Source organism: Labrus mixtus, chromosome 1 (genome assembly GCF_963584025.1).
Source record: "Labrus mixtus chromosome 1, fLabMix1.1, whole genome shotgun sequence".
Classification (NCBI taxonomy): Eukaryota; Metazoa; Chordata; class Actinopteri; order Labriformes; family Labridae; genus Labrus; species Labrus mixtus.
The window spans coordinates 28,174,567-28,200,099 of NC_083612.1; the positions used below are offsets into that span (position 1 = coordinate 28,174,567).

The following is a 25,533-nucleotide window of genomic DNA, read 5'->3' on the forward strand; positions in this document are numbered from 1 at the left end:
TGCTTAACCAATTACACTTAAAGCACAAGGAGAAACCAGCGGAGACAGACAACAGGCAGTTTGTGTCACATTATTTGCTAGGTTGTTTTGATGATACCAGAGCAGAGAAAATTAGCCTGCAAACAACAAAACTGGTGATTGAAGATATGCTCCCATTACGTGTCGTGGAAGGAGAAGGCTTCCTCAAGCTGATGGCCTTTTCTTTCTTTTTCTTTTTTTTAAGATTTATTTTTGTGTGTTTTGTGCCTTTATTGTAGAGATAGGACAGTGGACAGAGTCAGAAACCAGGGAGAGAGAGAGGGGAACGACACGCGGGAAAGGAGCCACAGGCCGGAACCGAACCCGGGCCACCCGCTTGGAGGACTACAGCCTCCATACATGGGGCGCGGGCACTAACCACTGTGCCACCAGCGTCCCCTGATGGCTTTTTTTGAGATGTAGTAAAAGATACCATCGCTGCAAACAACAGCGATGAGAGCGGAAAAGATAAATGAGGAAAGTGCAGCAGAGTTGAGGGCTGATTTGCAATGTGTCGACAAAGTGGCTGTTAGTACAGATTTGAAGACAGATCCTACCAAGGAGTCATATATCACCATTACTTGTCATTTAATTCAGTACTGGAATTTGAAGACTGCTGTTCTACAGAAACACAGTACTGATGAGTAGTACAAAACATAGCAGACCACCAGGAGGTCGGTGACTGACTTTGTTTTATTTTTACCATCAAAAAACTCAAATTTGCTTCGATTACTAGTTCATCAGGTAATGAGAGTACTGAAATATTGAAATTACTGAAAATGCTCATCCCTACTATATATACACTTGGTGTGTTCCCAAACGTGAATGTCAAAGTGCAAAGGAAAGAAAAAAAGAAAGACAAAGTCAAGTAAAGAATGGTTTAAATGTGTCTGACTGTATCTGGAAATTGAACATGCTCGGTTTGATTTTTGCATGTTTGTGTCTGTGATTTCTTCTCACATAGTTCTGTGGAGTTTGATGTAAGAGGTCTGCAGACGCAGTGTCAGGTCAGGACAATTCACACGCTGCTCCCACACTTCCCCTGGCTCCCTGAGCAGACCCTGGAAAAACCACAACAACCAGCACACACATAGACACACACACACACACACACACACACACACACACACACACACACACACACACACACACACACACACACACACACACACATACTAGTCAGATAATGATCACTATATCTTTCTGTTTCAAACCCCTGCTTCTCTCTGTCTCTGATCTCTCTCCCACAGGTAGTGATTGCTTACTGCTAAAACCAGAGGCCAATCCTCTTCATCTCTCCTCCTGTGACACACAGGCTGAGAGAAATAGAGAGAGAGGAAAATTATACTGGAGAGAGAAGGATGAAGATAATTAAAACAAAGTATATTAGGGTTAAAGTGAGATACACAGAGAAAGGGAGAGGAGTAACAAAAAGGGAAGATGGTTAAATATATATACTTTTTTAGTCCCCCAAGGGGAAATTTGGGTTTACACTCCATTACAGAGACATGCTACTCACACATATGGATTACAAACATGCAAAAACAGAACCTATGGACATGCAGGCTTGCAAGCCCTTCAGGGTTTAGTGCCTTGCTCAAGGGAGTCTCAGCAGTACTCTGGAAATGAACCTCTCCAGCCACCAGAGAGATTTATATACTTTGATCAGTACCGGATCACAGGATCAAAAACTCAGAATACTCGCTTGACAAGAAAATAAAGTTATTCCAGCTCCAGCAGGTTTATCCGGTCGTTAGGTTTAGTTTCTTCTTAGGATTTTTTCATATATTGAAAAAAGATAACGAAATCCATCACTATCTTCAATGTCCTTATAATGTTCTCAAAATCCAGTTTCATGAAGTATATATTGGGATTTTCCCTAAACTTTTTTTTTATCCCACGGATGTCCAACTGTGTCACTCTTTTTTGGGACCAAAACTTAGAAGTCAGTTACAGTTTCAACAGCTGTCTGTCAATCCTAGTCTTTGTAAACCATCTTGACATTGTGGCTCCTACCCTGGAGTGATAGTGTTCTGATGTAGACTGACATATCAAAGTTGCAAAGACAAAAAGAAGTCGCTTTTAGCCACATTTTTTGTGCTGTTTCCTGTCTGACCTCACTTCCCCCTTAAAAGCCCCTCGAGATTTTAGCATACTCGTCATACAGTGACACTAAAGGAATTGGAAAGGAATTCAATACAATGGGTATTGTCTCAACAAGTAAATGCAATTTATCTCACAAAAAAACATATAAACTTTCTGGATTTAGTCATTTTTTTAAATTTCTTTAAAAACAAGCAGAATGAATGGTATCTTTTTATTTAGATTTTTTGATAATGAAAAAAAATGTTTTTACTCATTAGACTGTCATGATGTTTGAACAATATGCAAAATACAGTACATGGTAAAAGGGAGCTTAGAAAATAGCTATTTTGAGTCTATGTATTTAGATTTCGTTTGAAATACCAACAGTCCGACATAAAAATAATTTTCTCAGTTAAAAATGTTAAATAAATTCAAAATTTCACCACCATGTTACTTGTATCAGTGTTGGCTGCCTTGTAGAGTGTTAACTTTGTTTGGTGCAGATTAACTTTAATGTTGTTGCTTTGTTTGAGGTGACCTTCAGTTGCTTGGTGTTAAAAAGGAGGGAGGATAAGAGGGGAGAGATAGAGGGAGGGACCCTGTCCTTGCTCCTATCGCCACGGGATCAGTGGCCTGGCCTGACCACTTCCACAGCCAGCACCTCAACCTTATCCATCACCACTAGATAGTTATCACACCAGGGAGGGAGGGGGTGTGGGGGGAGGGGTGAGAGCAAGAGAAAGAAAGGGGGGACTTCCTGCACTAATCACACACACACACACACACACACACACACACACACACACACACACACACACACACACACACACACACTAAAAAAAGATATACAAAAGAAGACAGGGTAGATATGGACAGGCCTGTGTTGAATATAGATAAATAATGTATGTCAGCATCTAAAGATTTTGTAACACCATTTTTAAACTCATCAAGTATAGCCAGATGGAGACAGGTCTGTGTGTGTCTTTGTGTGTGGAGTGCAGCTAATAAAATGATATCCATGTCTCATTTCTTCTCACTTATGTTTTACATTACTTGAAACTAATAATAGGAAAAGCACTTTGCCATTAAGAGGTACAGAGCATAAACACCACAAACGGTGAAATGGCTACTCATGATATCATCAACATACACAAACACACATGCATGTAAAAGAATCCTCAACTTACAAGGACACATACACAACAAAGTCACAAATGCAAAGCTAAACTCTGATAATTGATCGATTGTACTTTGATAAGGTAAATTGTCTTATTGAAGCTAGAGAAAAATCTTTTCAGTCAGCCCCGTCCAACTGTTGCATTTCTTCATAAACTCCATTTATAAATGGTTTTAATATAAACAGTAGATTGACAAGTCATACTTTACAAATAATATCAACAATGGCTCATCTCTTCCATCATGCATGACACCAAGACCCTGAAAGCACGACATGCTTTGCCAATGATAAGTCAAAATCTTTATCTTATCTTTATTATTTAAATTATTACTTTGGTTTTTATCTCTCTTGTTAAATCTCAAGAGCACTTTCAAACCATTCATTATAAAGCTGCTTTCACACAATGACTGGAAATTATCAGTCACATCAGGTCCGGATATTTTCAAGAGTTGCCCTTCTACAATGTAGCATACTGCTGGATGGACTACTACTGGAAACACATAAGTTTGTTCAAGAGGAAGGTTGATGCCAGGGTGAAACACGCAGGAAGAGGGGAGGACTTGTGAAAGATTAGTCCTAGATTAGGTGATATAATCTACAGACATGCTGCTGCTTACATTCTCAAATCTCTAGACTCAGTTTATCACTCTGCTCTTAGATTCATAACTGGAGATCCATATAATACTCATCATTGTATTCTGTATTAAAAAAAGTTGTTTGGTTTTCTCTGGCACATAGAATTGTGTTTGTTAATCCCTTATTGGATGTTCACCATCTTATTTAAAATCAATGCTTAACTGGGCCACTGGACTCAACCAAACTCGTCTACCATCTGTCTAATGCTTCAAGTCCCACATGTCACTCTGAACTAGGCAAATTCGCCTTCAGCTTTTTTGCTACAATTTTATAAGATCCACTCTCATTTGTCAACTTCACCTCAGTGTGCTATTGTTGACTATTGTACTACAATTCTACAGTTCTACAGTTCACTTAGCAGACGCTTTTATCCGAAGCGACTTACATCAGAGAGTAAGAATAACACAAGCAAGGATCTAGAAAGACGGAAAACATTTCAGTAAGAGCAAACGATCAGCTTTGAGTCTGATTGGACACACAGGTGCTTTGCGCAGAAGCAAAGCACAATATTGATGGCAGCTCTTGAGAATTCTAATCAATATAGAAACCATCTTTAAAATCGTCGTTAACAAACAAAAACCATCGTCATTTCTATCATCATCATCATCATCATCATCATCATCATCAACAATATTGAGACCGTTGTCGTAATCATCATCATTAAGGTTGTAGGTATTCATGAAAGAGCTGGGTCTTTAGCTTTTTCTTAAAGGTGCAGAGGGACTCTGCAGATCGAATGGAGTTTGGAAGTTCATTCCACCACCGGAGGGCGACAGAGGAGAAGAGTCTAGTTAGAGGCTTAGGATCCTGTTGTGAAGTTTGAAAAAAAAATCAGACGCCTTTCATTGGCAGAGCATGGTATGTGGGAGGGAGTGTAGACCTGGATTACAGAGTTTAGGTAAGGAGGAGACGTTTTTGTCGCTGTTTTGTAAGCGAGCAGCAGAGTTTTAAATTTGAATACGAGCAGTAACTGGGAGCCAGTGTAAGGAGATGAACAGCGGAGTGACATGTGCAGCTGCATTTTGTATCATCTTCAGGGGTTTGATAGTGCATATAGGAAGACCTGCCAGTAGATAGTTGCAATAGTCAATGCGTGATATCACAAGAGCCTGTACCGATAGCTGTGTAGCATGTTCTGGCAGGTAAGGTCTGATCTTCCTGATGTTGTACGGGGCAAATCGACATGACTGGGGAATCGAGGCTACTTGAACCCTAAATGTTAGCTGGTCATCAATCATGACACCTAGGTTCCGGACACACTTTGTCAGCATGAGTTAGGTTTTACCAAGCAGGATCTGTGGTTGCATAGAGGGACTGACTGGGAATACTAATTGGGTTGTTTTGGTAATGGTGACTTTTGTATCTCAAAATCATTGTAAATGAGGGAATACTCAGGTTTGAATAAAAGTTGATGAAGATGATGACTGTTTCGAGCATTTGACTGTAACAAGCAGCAATACTGTCAAACACACGCTGAAGTACTCTGAAATAGAGACAGTAAACTGTTCCTCGCAGAAGCCCCCAAGAGAGCTGTCTGCCATGTTTTAATGGTGTCATTTTTCTTTAAAAGCAGTTTTAAAGAAACTGTGCTTTCATCAAGAACCAAATCCATTGGGACAAGAAGGAGGTTGATAGGGGGCTCTAATAATTGGTATGACACTTTGTAATAACTAATACTCTTTTTCACCTCTTGCATGGGATCTATTACTTTCTTTTATCTTGTTCATCCCTTTAATATATTCTCTGTCTTTTGTAAATCCCTTTTATACTGATGTTTCTCTGTCTCCTCCTGTGTATGTCTGTCATGAATAGCTTTTACCATCTCACCTGCTGTTTCTTGCTGCCAATGGGGGGCAGTATAGAACTGGAAGTTCTATTGGTTTTGATCCATGGGGATTCAAGACTCTCAGGAAAACTGGGGGCTGCTGGGTCAGACATGCTCAAGACACAAGTCTTGCGCCTGGGGGCCAGTCTGGTTGGGGGCTGGTACTTGACCTGCCTCAGCAGTTGTTCCCTCTCTTGGGGGGCTGACCCGAATGAAGGGTTGAGGACCCCTGGGCACTGAAAGGAGAAAAATACAGAGTGTTAGTAAGTATGCACAATGTTTATGGTGAGGTGACCATTTGTGACTGGCGAAAGGATATTACTCTCATTTAATACTGCAAGGGCTTGATTGACTAAGACCCCAAGTAAGAGTACTAAATTGCATGTTCACTCCAACTAATTGTACTTTTGGTTGGTGTGCGTGAATGACATCAGGTGCAAAGCTTGTGGAGGCGGTTGTATTATTATTTATTACAAGTAAATTATGCTTTTGCATGTTTTACTTGTGTATGTCATGGATAGTTTGGATGAAGAGAGAAGGTGAAGATATGAGGCAAAGAACAAAAGAAAATTTGGCTTATAATTAAACCTTGGCATAAGACAGGGCCTTCCATCTTTTGAAGAAGGATTGTCACACATTACGCAGGAGGTGCAAGCTGTGCCCTCCATGGCTCGGGCGCTCAGACGCAACACTCCATTGTTGTGCACACCAAAAATCTTTGTTAAAGATTATTGAATGGGAATAACAAATAAATTCATGCCATTAATTTTTCTGTCATTCCAAACATATTTACACGTATGGAAAAGGCGTTCTATGCCTTCTTTTATTGTGCCTATGTCTCCTCCTAACTACAATAACAGCAGCCATCTGTGCGTAACACCGGGTTCCTGGGTTAGCACCTTTGAAAGGTGTTAAATACAGACACGGTCACGATCAACGCAATTTTGTCCAGGCGTGGTAAACCGCAATGTGTGTACTAAATTAACTTCTTTCCATTTTCTCCTCCCAGTATTAAGCACACTAGGGTCCCATAAGAATGCACCATTTTGCATATTCATTAATGCAAATGTCCTAAATGGTAAATTCGTGTTGTCTTGCACATTTGAAAGACGCAATCCTCAGAGCACGGCGTTTGTTGTTTGTTTACCGCTGACATCAAGTTTAAACACGATTTACCACACGCATATAGAACAATTACTTTCAACAGAGAGAATGGGGTCCGTCCCATTTCCACAGAGCGCCCAGGTCACCTGCTTTAAGCGCTATGTAACTTTGGCAGCGAACCGCAGCTATCATGAGAAGTGCATACTTTTATGGCACTAGTTCATACACCAGCTTTCAGCTCAAAGGAAGTCGGCAAGCCAAACTCAGTACTGTTGGATACAATGGCTGAGTCTTAGAGACGGAAGAGGACGGACGAAGCTAAGGAGAGAAAAAGACAAGATAGTGAGCAAGAAGCAGGACTAGAAATAATATTGGACAGGCTTTTACGCTGGTGAGAGCTGCAATTACAACGCAAAATTGGCTACGTAAATAAATTGTGTTTTTTAAAAATGTGCAGTTGCACTCAGAGATCTTCAGTGGGTGCCAAAGTGCACCAAACCATATTCCTCCATAACGTTGTTTTAAATAATTGAAAGGTAACCTCATAGACAGCTTAGTATTAAATTAACAATTGGCCATATATACATTTAAGTGCAGTAATTTGAAATATCAGTTTTCTCAAAGTTTTGCCTTTTTATCGCCTTGTTGATTATTGCTGCCACAGATGCATAACACCATGTTGTTGGGCAAACCAAATGCTTATGCCAGGTTAAATATGTGGCTGGCTTGGTTCAGTTAGTGCACTACATACCAATAGAGAAAATTATTATCTGGCTGCATCTGTCTAAAATTATATGTTCTACTATTTTTTTTCACAACACATATTCACATGTTTTCACACATACAAAAGTTACCCTCTTGTGTTGAGAAATGGGGAACAAATTTGCCACAGACAGCCGGAGCAATAATTATTCAAATCACAGTGATCCTTTTTTCCTGTGTGTTAATTACCAGACCAAAGCTTAGAGTTGGAGGACTCTGTATCTACTCTATATGCTAATAACACCCCTTGCTATTTAGGCCACTCTAAAAGACTGGGACAACGGAGAGAGAAGAGAGAGAAAGGACATAAGAGGGAAATTGCTCCAACTACATCAACCATAACTTCACTCTTTTAAAATAACATATTAAGTGACTGGTTAATTAGTAAGTGTTTCATTAGTAGACCATGAGTACTTGTGATGTAAATGTCAAGTGTTTCAGCACAAGTAGAGAAAAATTAATTAAACTTCAATGACCCTGATTTCTGTAACCATGGGTAGCAGACACAATTGGATAACAGCAGATTTTTAACTAATGGGAAAGGGTGGACCACCACTTATAACTAGAGCAATTTCAATGACTCCACTTAGCAGACTAAACATACATCATAATAAAATGTTAATAAGATTAAGCAAGAGTCACAACTGGTTTGGATTAATGGTGATAGCTTTCAAAAAATGTCTCCTACTGATTTTTAAAGTTTAACTTTAAAAAAGAAAATGACTTTAGTCACCATCCTCCAGCCATTAATGTATAATATAGGTAAGTTCTCTGTTTCTGTAATCATATAAGAAACAAGACCACTACTGTTTAATATTTGCAATTGCAGCATTATTGTGCACATTCGTATTAACATAGGTTATGCTACTGGGAATGTGCAATTCATGGCAATTTCATAGTTATGGCAAAATGAGCAATATTGCAAAAAGGGAATGCTTTCTCAGTCAGCATGTGTGCTAGCTATCAGATACATGACAATGAGAAACATGTATCAAATTAGGTTTTTGTGTAAAACCTGCAGACCAGGTGATAGACATAGAAACTATGGTTTTTTGGGGTGGCAGAAGCTCAGTCTGAAGTGACTTCTGTTGGAAACTGGAGGGTCGCCCGTTCCAAAGTATGGAAGTTGGTTTGGTTGCTGGAGAGGTGTGAGGTCACTTCCAAAGTACTGCCAAGGTGCCATTGAGCAAGGTACTGAACCCCGAACAGCTCTGGTGCACTCCCTGTGTAGCAGTCGCACTCAGAGATTCAAATAATGCATGTGAAAAGGTCTTGTGTGTGAGTAGCATATCTCTCAATAACAAGAGCTGGTAAGTATAAAACTTGAGATCATCATGTTTACTGCTTTTTCACCGGACAGCACTGTTAAAACTAAAATATAGAATTTCACATGAGGCTTATCATAGGTATAAACTATAACTATCTATATACAGTATAGATAAATTAATATTTTAAAATGTACCCGTTGAGTTCAAATTAGGATCACTTCATAATTTATACTACAATCCTCAATCAGCATCCTCACAGATGATCTCATCCTGCATGCTTAAAAGAGCTGCACAGATTCTAAGGTGTTTGTCCATCATGTGTGTCAGGGGGATGGGTACAGTCAGGGAGATTATTTTTAAACATCTTGAGCCTCTTGATAACTCTTTTCACATGTAAGCCAACATTTGCAATCCTCTATGTGCCAGGAACATCCTCATAAGACCACTGTCCTCCTCGCTGACTGAACGCTGGTAAAATGAGATGAATCTTTCTCTCAGATAGCAGATCTCCTTTCCCCTGGAGCGGTGTTCAATCAGTGCTTGAAGCTCCCACTGGGTTTCAGCATCTTTATGCAGCGGTGACAGTGTAACAGTCTGGTCATGCTTTGTATCACAGTGTATGTCATCTGACAAACATAAGACCACAAACATTTTAGCATGTTCAACATACCCAGATGACTCAAAAGTACATAAACCCAATCTAAAATTTTATGAGCATCACCTATTGTAGTTGTAAATCAAAGTATCATATGTATTTCTACAAATATCCAAGAAACAAGAAATACTGCTAATACGAGTAAACATTAGCAAGCTAAGATAGACGATCTCACATACCTGTCGTCCATTGTGTTTTTACTGAGGATTCGTAGCCCAGCCACTTCTCTGGTAACAGGTGGTCTTCAGTAGGTCTCCAGTTAACAAATGGAAAGGAAGACAAATATGGCTGCTTTGGAGGTTTCATCACGTTTAAAGCTTTTAATCACAGGTGAAGGGTTGCTTAACCTTCGGAGGGAGAGGAAGATAGTAGGGCGCCTCACATCTACATTCAGCTCTCTTATGCGGCAGATAATCGTAGCACACGTCCTCCAAGTATATTGTGTACATTATACACGAGGGTAACAGCTGTTATGACACCCTCGAACTGCACAAATGATTTCTGTTTTCCACAAATTCTTAATTGTCACACAATTTGGAAGATGGCAGCTTCATATTAGTAAATCTGCAAGTGTTTGCTGATGAACAGAAATGCTTGACCTAACATCACAAACAAAGAAATGTTTACAACCTGCTTCCTTATTACCTCTGAAAGTAACAATATGGGACAGGAGGCTAAGAACACACGACACATACACAAACAACATCCTCATCCTACCGAAAGAGACACACACACACACAGACAAGACCCACACTCAACCCATGTACTTGCACACACAAACAGGCACACACAAGCCCAAAAGTACCAACCTAGCTACGGGAAGAGCAATGATGTTGACCCCAGGAACACACCATCTCTGTCTCTGTCATAGGGACTTGGGGCCTTTTGGAAAGCTGTGTGTGTATGTGTGTGTGGGCTAGGGTCCGAGAAGTGAGGAAGGATGAACTGTGTGGGAGAGCCATCTATTCACTGCTGACAAGGTCAGAGCTTCGAAGGGAAAGAATCCCCTGCCATATGCAGAGAAAGAGAGAGAGAGAAGATATAGAGGGGGTGAGATAGACAGAGGGTGGAGAACAGCACACAAACTTTTCGGATTGCTTTGTATGCTTAATCATAATATATACATATTGTTCACATTATCCAATATGCCTACAGTATAAATCAAATAAATAGTATATAGGGCTAATTCAGAGGATTTAGAGAGTCAGAGAATATAAAACTATGGAGTTCCCTTTAAATGACAACAGGAGTACACTTAGTTATGATGATATATTACATGATTTTGTGTATGTGTATGTCTCAGATGAACACGGGAACTCTGCAGAAAATAGGTTTTAAGTCTGATGATGACGAAGCTGGACACATAGGCACAAAAAATAGAGGGGGGGGGGGTCTAGTGGTGCTGAATCAACAGTGACCACTGCACTTTGTCTTCATTATGATCCCAGTGGGGAGTCACAGAGATGCTTGGATGCCACAAACACACACACACTCTAACACACATACACATGAACACCTGTGCCAGGGGAAGCACTAAAATACTCCGCTCAGCACATCAGTAGAGCCTTGAGGACACTTACTTTCTCATGTGTGCACATACACACCTTAACTCCACACAGCCCACCCGAGTTAACAAAAGAAGGAAATAGAGAAGACTTTTCTTTACTACTCTCTGTGGGGAACCACCGCTCTGTGACTCTTATCTCTTTGCTAAAGGGAGTCCTTCATCTTTGGCCATACATATGCCTTGACTGAATGTGTAATGGTATAGTTGTGCTAACTTTATTAGTACAAAGTTTGTAATGAGTCTGGTGTGTCAGCCTTAGTTAAAGTCACTATACCTCTTTGGGATTATGAAAAAACTATGGATTTTTTAACTGGAGCCTTATAGTTACTTTATTATTGAATAATTATTTTATAGATATCAACTTGCTGTATTTATTACTTAATTATTACTAAAAAATATTTCCAGATATTTATGGTGAGTTGACACATTTCAACCACAAGTTGTTCTCTTTTTAACTTTTTAAAAAAAGTGTAGGTTTTTTGTTTGCAGTATTTGCCTTGGTTAATCTGAATATTAAACAGACAACATTTGCACGAATATCCATAATAGCATTATCATTATAATGATTGTATGATCAACATTTTTTTTAACTTCCAATTGACATTGAAAAGCATTTTTCAGAAAGATTAAAAAAGTAGGCAATGTTCAGGCAAAAGCTTGAATCATCTTATCGCCCAAGTACTACTGAGTGTCCACTTCTTCATATCAGAGACCACTTTTCTGCTGCTGCAATCACTAACTGTGACTGCTTTCCACTGCAGCATGACTAGACAACACAGCAAGCTGAAAACATCCACGAGATGCTGCCACCCTTATTTATTTTGACACAGTCCAACATTATATGGGGTCCTGTCATATGAAGCTGATTGCTGTTATAGCTTGAGTTTGTTTTCTGCTTTCTGATTCAACAAAAAAACTTGCCTTGAATGGAGCCTCGTATAAATGCTAACATAAAACACTTACATGTCTTTCTAAACCATTTTTGGGTCTTTTTAACTTTTAAAATGAGAATCCCAACTTAAAATAACAACATTTTCCCAATTGTTACACTTTCCTTGTCAAATGTTTTTAATTCTGTGTGTGTGTATGTTCATGTAGACAGACCTGTTTCGTACTGAGGAGGTGGTGTGACCGGTATGCCTGGTAGACCTTTGCTGTCTGCTCTCTCACCATCTTCAGACAGTCTCTCTCTCTCTTCTGAAGTTCTTCGATTTCATCCATCTCTCTCCTACAGGACACACACACCACACAAAAAACACTAATGAAATGTAAAGTTCCAAACTATTTATTATGCTACTTTATATCATTAAATTCACTCTACATCAGGCTGCAACAACAGTTATATGAAGACAATGTTTTGATGCTATCACATGTTAACCTAGTTTTTACATTATCAGAAGGTTCAGCTTACATTGCATGTAATGACTTTCAATTAAAAAAATCTCACCACAATGTAAACAAATAAATGTGTGCACATGTTAGTGTTTATTTGTAACTCTGTTGAAGAGCTGAAACGACCTTAAGTGTCTTTTGGCTGGGCATAAAAAGCAGAATAATGATAAGAGAGAGCAACGACACTGCTGCTGTGAGAGAAAAACAAGAGAGTGAGACGGCTTGGGCAGGGGGGGAAAAAAAGCCTAGTTAGAGCGCAAAAGGCTCCAAGTGGGAGGATGATGGATATATTTCATCAACGCAGTCAGGACAGGTCCGTCTGTGACATCTGTTAAGCGGAGCCGGCTAAATGGGATGCATTAAAAGCCCATACACAGCAATTTCATTCAGCAATCACACAGCCTTATTGTTACAAGGGGGTAATAACTTAAAAAGGAAATTTGGATACAATTACGAAAACACATGCAATGGTGATGGGAAAATTCACACACACAGACATACACACACACTCACACCTAAGAGTAAAAGCCGTACCCCATCAACAATCCTTTGCTTTTCTTTTTTTAATCCCTTCTCTTTGGCTCCTTCTTTAATGTCTCCTTCTCTTCCCAACTTCTCTTTTCAATTACAAACCTCCACAGAGGAATCAGAATATTCATAGTGTGTCTATTATGTGAGGTTAACACATTCTGCAGCTACTGACATTTAAAAAGAAATCACAACATCCGCTCCCATTGCCTTTGCATTCTCATTTCTTCCTCTGCACCAGATTAAATTACAAAATAAATGAAATATGCAGAGCACTGTGTGTGTGTGTGTGTGTGTGTGTGTGTGTGTGTGTGTGTGTGTGTGTGTGTGTGTGTGTGTGTGTGTGTGTGTGTGTGTGTGTGTGTGTGTGTGTGTGTGACAGTCAGGGTGTGCGTTGTGTTTATGTTATATTAAGCAGAGTAATTTAGAACTGTGTGTATGTGTGTATATGTTAATATAAAGGTTGCTTGGCCCCTATTTGTCCAAATGGCTGACAGGGATATTACTTATTAATGTAAAATATAAAGTTTTGGTTTATTGTGGGACAGTCATGGTTCACGACCACAGTGGTGCATGAGTGTTTGTAGTATATGCGTGTATTTACGTTTATGCATTTAAATAGTTTGCGTATGTTTTCAGGGGTTCCAGACCGGTTCTGTCTATGTTTCTATGTGTGTCTGCACTTAGATAAGGACTATTAATGTGTGTGTATAAATGTTCATACTACTTGATCCCAAATTATTTCTGTGTGTGTCCCTATGTGTGTATGTGTGTGGAAGTGTGTGTCAGGCTGAATGGGTGACCTTTGCTTCCCTGCCCCCAGCCCCAGTGTTATTAATTGCTGTGTAGTGGACAAAAGCCAAACAGATTTGTAACGGCTGAAGGCACCTCGATCTGTGTCGACCCAACCAGCCGCCACAACATACAACCCTCATTAGCCCTGTTCTGCACGCAGCACTTGCCCCATGCGTGTGCGTCTGTGTGTGCATGCACGTTTGACTGAGTGAAAGTAAAAGAAATCAAGAGGGAAGCAAGACAAAAAAAAAGAAATAAACAGTGTGGTGAACAAAGGCTTATAACTCTGCAACACACAATGTCGAAACACTAATGCATTGGCAGAAGTCTTCATGCTGAAAATAAACAGAATTATGTCCTCAAAATATATAATGTAAGTGCGAAACAATTTATGCTAAAACCCTTTTATATATTTATTAATGATGAATGTAATGAGAAGAAAAACATTTCACTGGATTGCTGACTGTATTGCTTTAATTGATAAAGTGGTGGGAAAGGTTGACAAAGGTGAGAAAGCAAATTATAAACGTGACTGTATGTATATTATCAGTGGAAACATTATTTAAAAATGACCACTTCACTCTTACACTGCCCTTAATTTAAAACTTTTATTCTTATTGTAAAAAATGAATATTTGATGCTATTGTAGCCTTTGCAGTTCATTTAATCTCAAGGCAGGGTGAGTGTTCATTGATATAAGACAGGTGTAAGACAAACCAAATAGTTATCATCAATACTTTCTTTGTGTTTCAATGAATAGTTTTTCTAGCTACACTGGAAGAATAGTAACAGTGGAAATGAATTAACATCACATTTTTGAAAGTGTAAGAACTGCAGATTTTTCTCCTGATCCTTTACATGGGAAATGTATTAGGAGGTGATCTCTTCATGGCCATATGAACAGAAGGAATAATTATGCCAAGCAAACCTGTTTCAGTGTATATATGGGCAGCTGATTATTGTTAAACCTATGTTTTAATGTGTTCTGGTTACTGGAAATATATTTAGAGCTTATATATAATTCCACTTGAAGGTCATTCAATTTAAGACACGATAAGCATGTGACCACAAATGTGCTTTAATTTCATTATCATGTCAGCACATTACAATTTATATTCTTATGGACCCAGAACGTTTAATCATGCTGGGTTTTCTATTTTCTACAAATTACAGTTGTAGTAATCTTTATTCTATTAAAAAAGACTTAGTTCTTTACTGTTTGCACTTAAAAAAAAAAAAAATAAGTATTACATTTAATTCAGTGGGAATCACTGACCGCAGATTACTTCTGACGTCTGTTGAACTGTTGGAAAGGCAAATCAGGCATCCCTGAACTACTTTCAAATCACTGAAACTCTAAGTGACATCTGAACCCTGAAGTGTTAATTTATTTAAATGTCTAATATAGTACAGCTACATTTCTCAGTTCTCCCTCAATTATTTACCCCTTGGATCACGATGGGCCGTAACAGGCTGATAGGATATCAGAGAGGGAGGCATTGTGGGATGGCAGGCCACACCTGCGGTCATCCAGGCCAGTACCCGAGCAGCTAATTGGCCAGGTTCTAAATATTTAATGGAGGCTTGACCTGATTGGCTGTTTTAATTGCTCCAATTAAATGATTCAATAGCTGGCAAGGAGGTGGTAGTCAGCCGATCAATTTAGCCAGTGACCAACTCAATGTATTGAACTTCCAACAACCTCATAAGAGACTGAATGATAGATTTGCTAATTCACTGAAGAAGTACATTTCATGCCACCAAAAGACGCAGCACAGATGTTTCCATAATGAAAACTATCTCCTATTAATATTCTAAATATTTAAAAAGAGAAAAAAAAATGAAAAACATCAGACGTTTTACATACTTTTCTCCATTGTTTTACTCTTAAAAGTATTTTTTCCCCAAAGAAGTGAAGAGCACAATACACACGCGTGTGCGCACAGGCACACACACACAAACACACTCACGTATAAATAGTATAAGGAAATCCAATCAGACTGAAGGAGTGAACCTTTCTCACACCAAACTGGATCAGAAAGAAAGAACAGCAAAAGAAAGACTGACGCATAGAAGCGGGGAGTGATCGCAGGGCAGGCTTGCAGGCATTCCAACACTCTCTCCACCATAGCAGCTCTCCTTTCATGAATGTCCTTGAGAGGGACACAAAAGGGGGAGGAATGAAGAAGGCTGGAGTAAAGAGAGACAGGAAAAAAGTAGAGAGAGAAAGAGACACAGCACAGCACCAGTAGAGAAGAATAAAAAAACAAAACATTTTTGCTGCTCAGCCTAGCAACACCAAGTACATAAATTCTCCCTTGTTCTCCAGCGGATGAGTTCAAAAAGATTTTTCCATGTTGTTGCAGCATCACAGGGAGAATTATTTATCTGATTATGGTGGTAATAATTACCCAGCTGTTTATTGCAGATAGAGGAATTATTCATGCAGTCAACAGGCCGTGTTGGTGGCGGCAGCGATGACACAAGCACATTTAGAATATATGCAAAGCGGGCTGCTCCGCTTTCCTAATTGCCCCTATCGTCCCACTGCATGCCCTTATTAAAGCCCGGGAACTTAAAGTGTCTCCCTGACAAAGTGATAAATTGTTGGGGTATCAAGGAAAACTGTGGCAGAGTGGGGACTGCGACGGGGTCCTGACTTCATTAGGGTATGCAGGAGAGAAAAAATGAATGAGGATGACGCCGAAGCACAGCAAACGGGTGACATAGAGAAAGAAGGCTTTGGAGGAAAGGAATAGAGAAAGAGAACAAGAGAGGAGAGGAGAGGAAAGAAGAAAAGCAGGAGGAAGGCATAGTGAGGGCAGGGGATAGCGGAGGGTAGTATACGTAGCATGTATTAGCGGTGTGCTGTACCTAATGAAATGACACAGATGGTTTTGTGAAGGGGAGATCTGTCAAGAGAGAGAGAGAGAGAGAATGAAACAGAGTCAGAAAGAGAGAGAGAGGTTCGGCAGTCTATGTAATACTGCTATATTATTACTATGCACAGCCGATCAGCGTGCATTAAATGGGGACCATTAGTCCAACTTTGAATAATTTATGCAGGGGTTTGGACAGACAGAAAGGGCGCCCTACAAGAGAGAGGAAGCAGGCGGATTAAAAAGTGGACCTTTATGGGATGAGTGATCAGGTAGCGAGCGATCCGAGGGCTCAGCGGCTAACACAGAAAGGATATTTTAAATAAATGCTGGCATGGCGTTAATTGATTGTGACCCCAGCAGCACTAAATAAACATGTGATTAACTGGAGAGAAAGTGACCTCAGCACCCTAAACCGCTGTGGAAGAGAGGATGTGTGTATGTGTGTGTGTTTGGGTTGTGTGTGTGTGTGTGTGTGTGTGTGTGTGTGTGTGTGTGTGTGAGTGCATGGGTGGGTGGGGGGGGGAACAGCAGATAACAAAACAAGCCAAACTGGTGATATAACATAGAATCAAGTGTTTCTTAAGTTATAGTTATTTTTAAGATTATTTACAACCACATTTCCCTTATTCGTTAAAGCTTTGTTCTTTGTTGTTAATTGTTGTGAAAATATGAGCAATTTGAACAAGTCTTAATGAGAAAAAATGTGTGAAAATAGGGCTATATTAAACACTTGTTTTTCTCGACCAAAATCTTTTAAGTTAATAAGCTAAAATGTGTAGTGTGTAAGGTGTAGTGCAACCTACTCAAAATAACATTTTAATCCATGACAATCTGTTAAACTTTGAATCTAACTACACATTCAAACCATATCTTCAGCCTGCAAATGCTAATTTCCCATTCACTTTTGTCAAAATGATAATTTTTTGTAATATGCACAACTTTATTTTTATAGAAGCTTTGACTGTTTCCTGTTTAGACAGGGCCGAATGGGAAAATAAAGTGTTAAAAGCAGTTTGATATATTTTAACTCAGGTATAGTATCAGACTACTTAACAGTTTTGTGAGTGTACTGTGTCGCCTTTGTTAGTTATTTTACTGAAGTGAAAACACTTCCTTAATGGACTTTTACAGCCTAGTGTCTCACACCTCTAAAAGGGGCAAAGAGTGTGGTGGAAAGGTGGAACGCTAGTGGGGAAGTGAGGGGGGGGGGGAGTCAGTGATCCAAGGAGCACTTTAACAAATTTACATTTAATTTTAGCAGAAGCCTAAAGATATTTTCCGGTAAAATATATTAGCAACATTAAAAATGTGACTATTAGCTAAACGTGATGGTTTTTTTTTTGTCAAAAATAAAAGATGGTGTATCTCTAGCAGTAAGCCCTGGAGCACAGGATGTTTTATTAATGCAAAAGCTGCGGTTCAAATCAGAGGCTAATTTTTAATTTCTTCACATCGTTCACTTCTGTTACTCTCTTTCCTAGCCCTGGGCACTTTAGGAGGACTTCTCTCTCTCTCCCTCTCTCTCTCCCTTTTTCAGTCTCTTAAATTCCTTCGCTTGTTCATTGTCCCTAACCTATCTGTGGACACTTTTATCCAAAGCGACGTACATCAGATCTCACACACACACACACACACACACACACACACACACACACACACACACACACACACACACACACACACACACACACACACACACACACACACACACACACACAATAAAACAACTGACCTGGCTAAAAAAGTTTAAGGAAATTAAACTAAAAAAAGCAGACAATAATTAAAGTGCACTAATGGGAAACTGCCTGCTCCCTTGTACAGCAAATATTACAAGTTTTTTACCTGACAAGTTCATTGTTAGCAGCAACTCCTTCCAGATAGCGTTTGCGTGCATAGAAATTATGAATAAACTTCCTTGCAAAGAATCCTCTCCATCTGCGCTGGATCTGTGAGGGATTTAAGCAAACACAGGTTGCTTTCAGAAGTTTGCCAACAACTTGAGGAAAAGTGGGAGTGGGCACGTTTGTTGCTCTAATGAAAGAAAATATTGAACAAAGAAATTCTTTCAATGACTAAGAACAATGTGTAGGTTTTCCTTCACAGACAGAAATAAATAAATCAGTCCTATGTATGTTTAACTCCTTGTGTGATCTGTTGTTTGTGCGTCAACTTGTCTTTGATATGTGTACGGGTTGCTCCACACCAATTGCAGCAAGAGGGATCAATAAAGTTGTTTGAATTGAATTGAATTGAAGTAACACAAAACCGTCTTAGTAAAACACAGGGACAAAGACATTATTATGTGCTGTTTTTTGAATTTGCTATCTACGTACAGTCTTGCAAATGCATCTTCTTATTACTTAAACTTGCAGAGAACAGATTTAACATATACACAACAATTTATGCATTTTTCACCCCTGTTAGTAATGGAGGGACAATCCCAGAGAGGGACGCCAGCTGTCTCAGCCTCATATGTTTAACTGTATCAGTCTACATTGATTATAGAGGCTGCAGATGTAACACACACAACCCCACACATGCCATTGGACCATTTTAAAGCGAGGGGGCGGATGTCCTTCAGACTAATTAGGAGATTAAAACGATGGCAGGTAAAAGAATAATCACACTATGAGAAGAGGGGAGAGGAGAGAAGAGGAGAAGTGGAGGATGGGGAAAAACAACAAAGAGCAAAATGAGAATTAGCATTGATCTGCCAGTCAATAGATAATTTTAAATAAAGTAATTGCCGCCTCCCGAGTTCTTGCTGACCTTTGTTGACTAGTGAAATCGATGCTGTTGAATCTAATACAAATCCGAGGTGCGGCATGTAAACACTGGTTTCTATTACGGCCCTAATACATTATCCTCTGTTAGCTACCACGCCGTGATGAAGACAACAGGAGGGGAGAGAAAAAAGAAGGAATCAAAATTGATTCAAAGGAAGTGTCACAAGGGGATTCTGAGATGATTGTGTCTCCTTTTATCTCTTCCACTCTGTTTCTTTAGTTACGCATTGGATATTTCTTTGGTTAAAGATGGCCTCTGAGTACAGATGACCTTGAAGTTTTAACCCCTTGATTTATAAAGTTTCACTTATTAACAAACTGCATCTGCGCGTGTCCCCTTGTTATGTGTTTTGGATCAGAGGAGAACACAAAGCAGACAAACCCTATTGACTGAGCCAAAGCTTCTCAAAAGTAGTGGAATGTGTGATTTTAAAAACTTGTTTTGTGTTTGGAGAAAATTGGAGCAAAGAAAACCTAAACAAGCACACAGTGTTCACAGAAAGCCCTATTTGACCCTATTTGGGTTTAAATCCAGCACCATGCTTACAATGAGCTGTTTGGCCACTCTTTTCACATATATTTCTTCCATTAAAATTCCTATTGCTTCCTTTAGGAAACTGTGTTTTTATGTGGGTAATAAAAGGCCTCTTTTCTATAACTTCAGAGGCTACTTCTCCCTTCCATATGGTTACTTCACCACTAACCTTTCCCCCCATGACCTAAAACAGCTGGGTCAAACACCACTCCTAGATATATGTCTCTCCCATAATGTGACATTTATTGAAATGACTGGGTGGGCAGCTTTATATGTTTTGGTTTCTATTAAGTGTTAAATTTGAAGCCTTCAATATCCAGGCTTTTCGACTAATATGAAAATATTTTAACCATCTTACTCGACCTGGACAGCGACACCGCCACTTCAATAAACACTAGTGGATTTTTTTGTAGGCCAATAAACCCTTTTAATGGTTTAGGCCGAATGAAACTGTAAGCCAAAAGAAAAAGGCTTTATGGAATTATAAAAATATAAGGTTTCTGTGCAACATCCTTGTGTAAAAGTGCCAAAACATCAGTCAGAGCAAGAATGGTATGATTTATAGGTTGAACAGAAGTAGCTGCTGAGGGAATAAAGGGAGCATTTGAAATGCATTAGCACTGAGGACAAGTTGAAAAAATAAAACAAATTTTGCTTCAATAGTCACTTTATTGAGAAGACCTTTTACCAAATCATTTGCAAATATAGAATGATATTTAAGGGAATATAAGAAAGAAGGACAATGTTTTCTGTGCCCACTATGTGATGTGTGAAGAAGAAGTGCAATATCCACTTTGAAAAAGAAACAGGCTAAATTTAGTTTGACATTTATTAAAGAGTACTTGGCCAATGGACAATTTTTGCAATGTGGCAATCTGATTAAGGGCTTGCGGGCTGCTTTTCTTGGGGCCTCCCATTCAAAGCACACACAGAGAAATAGAGAGTCCCCCACCACGACACTCTATTTGCTAAAACAAGACACTGTGGTGATATTTACCCTGACCGCCATCTCCTCGTAGAAATTCATCTTCATGATAAAATATGCCTCCTGTGAACACAAAGGAAAAGATGGCGTTACATCTTGTCTCCCGGCTCTCTGATCTGTCCACAGCAGGCGTCAAAGATAAAGAGCTCTTTATACATAATACATTGCACAGAGGCAGCGAAGATAGGGCCACTGAGGAGGGGAGGGAGGGAGTCGGAAAGGGAGATAGGGAAAGCAAGAGAGATGAGGGGAAGAAGAGAAAAAGTGAGTGGATAGAGAGAAGGGAGAGAGAAAGAAAAAGAGTGAAAGAAAGACAGACAGAGAGAGAGAGAGAGGGAGAGCGGTTAGCAGGACTTTGTATCAAGGGGAGGATGGGACTCTCTTAATACACCAACGCAGACAAGGGCCAAGAAAATCTATGGTAGTCAAGCAGTGAGCTAATGGAGATGTATGACGGCCAAACGCTCTCCTCTGGATTTCATAATCAATGACAGCACTGCCAGCAGTGACAAACAAAAGGCCAGAGAATATTCAGCAGCGTGCTCGACGAGCCATCACACACCTACAGTAACGTGCCTATGACCACTGGGGGCACATTTCAGGAGCGAACTGGAGAGTCGGTCATAAAAAGGATTCATATCGCAACACATCTTTTTTAATAACGACAGGGAAGAGAGGGAGCAGAGGAAGGGGAAGGAAGACAAAGACTTGAAAGGAGGTTGTAAATTCAGCTTGATGTTTTGAGATGAGGCTTCATGCATGTCACATTACACAGGATAAGGCCTGCAAAAGTTAGAGAGAAGAAGACAGGCAGAGAGAGAGAGAGAGAGAGAGGGCGAGAGAGAGAGATAGACAGAGAGAAAGAGAGAGAGAGAGCCATAGGGGAAGAATAAAATCTCTCTGGGCTAATTCAAAATAGTTCACAGTGGCAATTTTGAGTGATTCAAATTAGCACTCGTCTGTTTCCAAATGAGACAAACAGCCTCTTTTTAGCCCATATGTGTGTTGTGACACATCCTTCATCGTTTATTTCAACACCCCTCAACCCCACCCTCACCACCCACCCCCCTTTTCCATTTCTTGAACGCCTCCCAAACGGCGGCTGGCAGTTATGCTTTAGCAAACAGTCAATTTACAGGCATGATAAATAGCTTGTTGTGATACGTTTACAAAACTCAATCCAGGGGAAAATTATACGTGAGAGCGCTGGGTATTGGATCCGGTATCAACAATCTGTTCAATTAAGAAGCAGTTGGAGGCAATATGCTGAAAATGGGGCCTTGTTTTACAAAAGCAAATACATATAAACACACACACCACACACATATAGTGCACATGCACTCCTCAAGTCTTTCCTTCTCTCTATTCCTCCCCTCCTTCTTTCTACATACATCCCAGGAGTTGTGATATACTGTAGATGGAATTCCTTATCATATAGCATCATATTTCCTAAGTGCTCATTTCCCAATTCGTAATGAGTGAATTATATCTCTTAAGGTCAGACACAGGACTTAGGAATATAGCAATTGAATTCTAATGCATGCTATCATAACATAATCAATACATCTATAGCTGTTCCAGGCGCTGGCTTACCTTCACCATTTGTCTGAAATGTGCCCTTGCTGTGAAGCCCCGCCATATCTTCTGAATAATGATTGCCTTCTTGTGCAGATGGCTGTAAAAAAAATATGCATGTTAAATGCTTACTTGTTAAAATAAAACACTGAAAAAGATATTCAGATACACATGGAATGGTAAATAATTTGCAAATTTCATTGTTAGATTTTAGTCCTTTTATGCTTAGAAATGATCCAATTTAGTAAAAGGAAAATATCCTAATCCTTAAGAGAAAGATAAATAAAACCTTTATGAAATATTATTAAGCTACAATTGCAAAAACACACAAAAAAACATTATTTAATTTCTGCCTGCAATGCAATATAATCACATCCCTCAATTACCTCAAAGTCGAAACAGCTTTAATAAACTATGATCTGTTTTTTAAAAACAATAATAAAAGAGGTGGTTTGTTTTCTATATACAAATGTAAGCTTGTAAAGGACTTCCATTAAAAGGTCAGGGAAACATTACAAACACACAGTCTCATAAACACACACACAGAACATTTCTGCTTCTCCCGGCTTTTCGATCATGTCTGATGAGCCTTTCACCTGCTTTAGTAGGTGGCACACATTTGTATTCATCTTCTAACATACTCTAAATGCAAGTCCACTGCGATTCTCTGCCTCCAACGAGGCCATCAATTTCCAAAAGGCCATTCATATGCCCAGAAAATCAATGCTTATAGTGGGGAAAGCACAACCCCGGAGTTGCACTTAGGCAGCTAAAATTGTTGCTAATTATCCACTTAACGCATTGATCAATTAACTAAAGTAATCTGAATTAACCTACTGTCTGGAAGTTTGTCTGCTGACCCTGCAGAATGGTGCTGGGGTCACAGTACAGGAAAAAGCACAGAGATAAAGACATTTATTTCTGTGTGTGTGAAAGGAGCACAGAGTGCAAGCGACATTTATTCCTCAAGGCCATTTGCAAAGCTCTAAAAGTGGGATAATTATGAGAGTGAGCTAGTATCAGGGTTTCCCTTCAAATTAACTCTTCAGAGACCTGTCCGAATGTTTTTCAACACCTGAAGGAAAAAGCAAACCTCACATGTATTTGTATATGGAATATGAAGTCTTGTCTATGACATGTGAAGGGTTACCAACAAATATATTCTTCTTTGCAGATTCACACAGAAAGGAAAATCAAGGACTTGACATACACATGTCATACCTGAGATAAGCCCGCACCTTGCAGGCTCTGAACCAGCTCTGAATCTGGATGGCGGCCTGGTTCTCCCTCAGCCTGTTCTCCTCTGCTTGCCTAAAGCACACAGACACTTGAAAGAGCAGGGATCTGTAACTTCAGCTTTATTTTATTAATAGCCATGACGTCACAAACTAAATTTGTGTAGGCCCTATGTGAAGATATACAGCTGTATAAAACAGAATAGCTATGGTAAACAGAAACAATTTGCGTTTAACTAAACCCCATATTTTCAGCTGTACTGCTCTACACTGGAATTTAAAAAAATGAATTTAGAGCAAAGCTTGCTGCTGGCGTAAACTTAACTAACATCATGCTGCCAGCTAGTTTAATTAGTGACCGTCTGGCTTTGAGTTACCACAACACAGCGGTCTTTTAGTAGTGTATAAAACGTAGTCAAACATTTAGTATGACCCATACCTGTGTCTGTACAAGAGTTCCGTCTTGAACTGTTCAACTTCACTTTCAATTCTTAACAGTTCCGCCATGTTAACTTAGCCACAGTTTACCTGTTGTCTTGACAACAAGTCTTCCCAGGTGGTGGTGATGCGTTCAAGTCATCGAGAAAATTGGAAATTTCAAGAGAAACAAAAAATCAAACTTTAATTTAGCGTAACCAATAGTGGCAAAGCAGAATCCTTCAGAAATATCGCCCGCCAGGCGTCAGCTTGTGTAAGTGCCGATATATCTATTACATTTGTATATTTGTATTAGCCTATATTTGTCCAGATTTCCTTCGAGATTTAAGGCATCTTCTTATTTTACGTAACTTGGCGCACACATGAAGTGCTCACTTGCACCTCATTTGCTTATTTGTTAGTTTAATCTGTTAAAACCAGAGCTAACACTAGCATTTGCTGTTCATCCATAGACTTTAAATATTAAGTGTTGATCCCTCAAACAGTTGTTAGCTCTTCATTTTTTTTAAATACATGTGTTTGGATTATCTTTTGAGGTTGGCTTCTTATTGTTATAACACAAAGTCCCTCGTATATTTCATCGTATAGGCTACTTTTGTATCGAGGCCTAATAGACGATTCTTTTAAACAAAGGTTGAAATGGCATGACATAGTTTTTGAAGGGGTTTGTAATTAAAACGTATAAAGCTTTCTGTATTATTATTTAAAACTTAAAATACAAAACACTGTAGGCCTACTACTTCTGCTTGACCTAAAGAAATGCATCAGAGGCCTAACATCTTATGTAGCCTATTTCCTCTGCTTTTTCCTTCACCTTCTTTGAAGCAGAAATAGAGTTGAAATATGGGAGAAAGACATTTGAAGAAATCTCTGCTCTCTGGATGCAGATTGTGGATCTGAGTAGCTTATTGATCTTCCAGCTGCCTCCATTTTCCTTCCATCCTCCCATCCATTTCCCACCTTTTCTGACGTTATCACCCCTCATCATCCAGTTATCAGTTTATTTCTCCTGATTCCACCTTCCTTATTTAGCCTCCTCGTCAATTCTCCACTCTTCTTCAGCCACATGCCCCTGTCAAAATGATCACCTCATCAAGGAGTGTAAGCGTCTGTGTGCATGTGTGTATCTGTGTGAGGAAAGATATCTGTCTGGCCAATGGTCACAAGAAGAGACTGTCTGTATAATAAATAACTCATCAGAGACGGGAAAACGACAAACAGAAAAAGTGAATTAATGTGTGTGTGGATCTATCTCTAGGCTCTTTCATGTCTATGTACTTGCCTC

The 25,533-nt window shown here is 39.4% G+C and overlaps 1 protein-coding gene across 2 annotated transcripts in view; it reads right to left on the reverse strand.

Annotated features, from left to right (window-relative positions):
• The window catches only part of spata17 (spermatogenesis associated 17), a 38,888-nt gene extending 14,555 nt beyond the window's left edge, over window positions 1–24,333 (reverse strand). The window contains exons 1-8 of one of the 2 annotated variants that reach the window (XM_061046376.1): window positions 24,250–24,333; window positions 23,797–23,886; window positions 22,594–22,675; window positions 21,013–21,063; window positions 18,537–18,640; window positions 12,202–12,325; window positions 5,744–5,977; window positions 979–1,079 (exon numbers count right to left, since the gene is read on the reverse strand). In XM_061046376.1, coding sequence (XP_060902359.1) covers window positions 979–1,079; window positions 5,744–5,977; window positions 12,202–12,325; window positions 18,537–18,640; window positions 21,013–21,063; window positions 22,594–22,675; window positions 23,797–23,886; window positions 24,250–24,317 — 854 coding nt within the window. In that variant the 5' untranslated portion in view covers window positions 24,318–24,333. The remainder of the gene's footprint in view (window positions 1–978; window positions 1,080–5,743; window positions 5,978–12,201; window positions 12,326–18,536; window positions 18,641–21,012; window positions 21,064–22,593; window positions 22,676–23,796; window positions 23,887–24,249) is intronic. The other variant, XM_061046383.1, reaches the window with a different exon arrangement.
• Window positions 24,334–25,533: the final 1,200 nt, after the last annotated feature.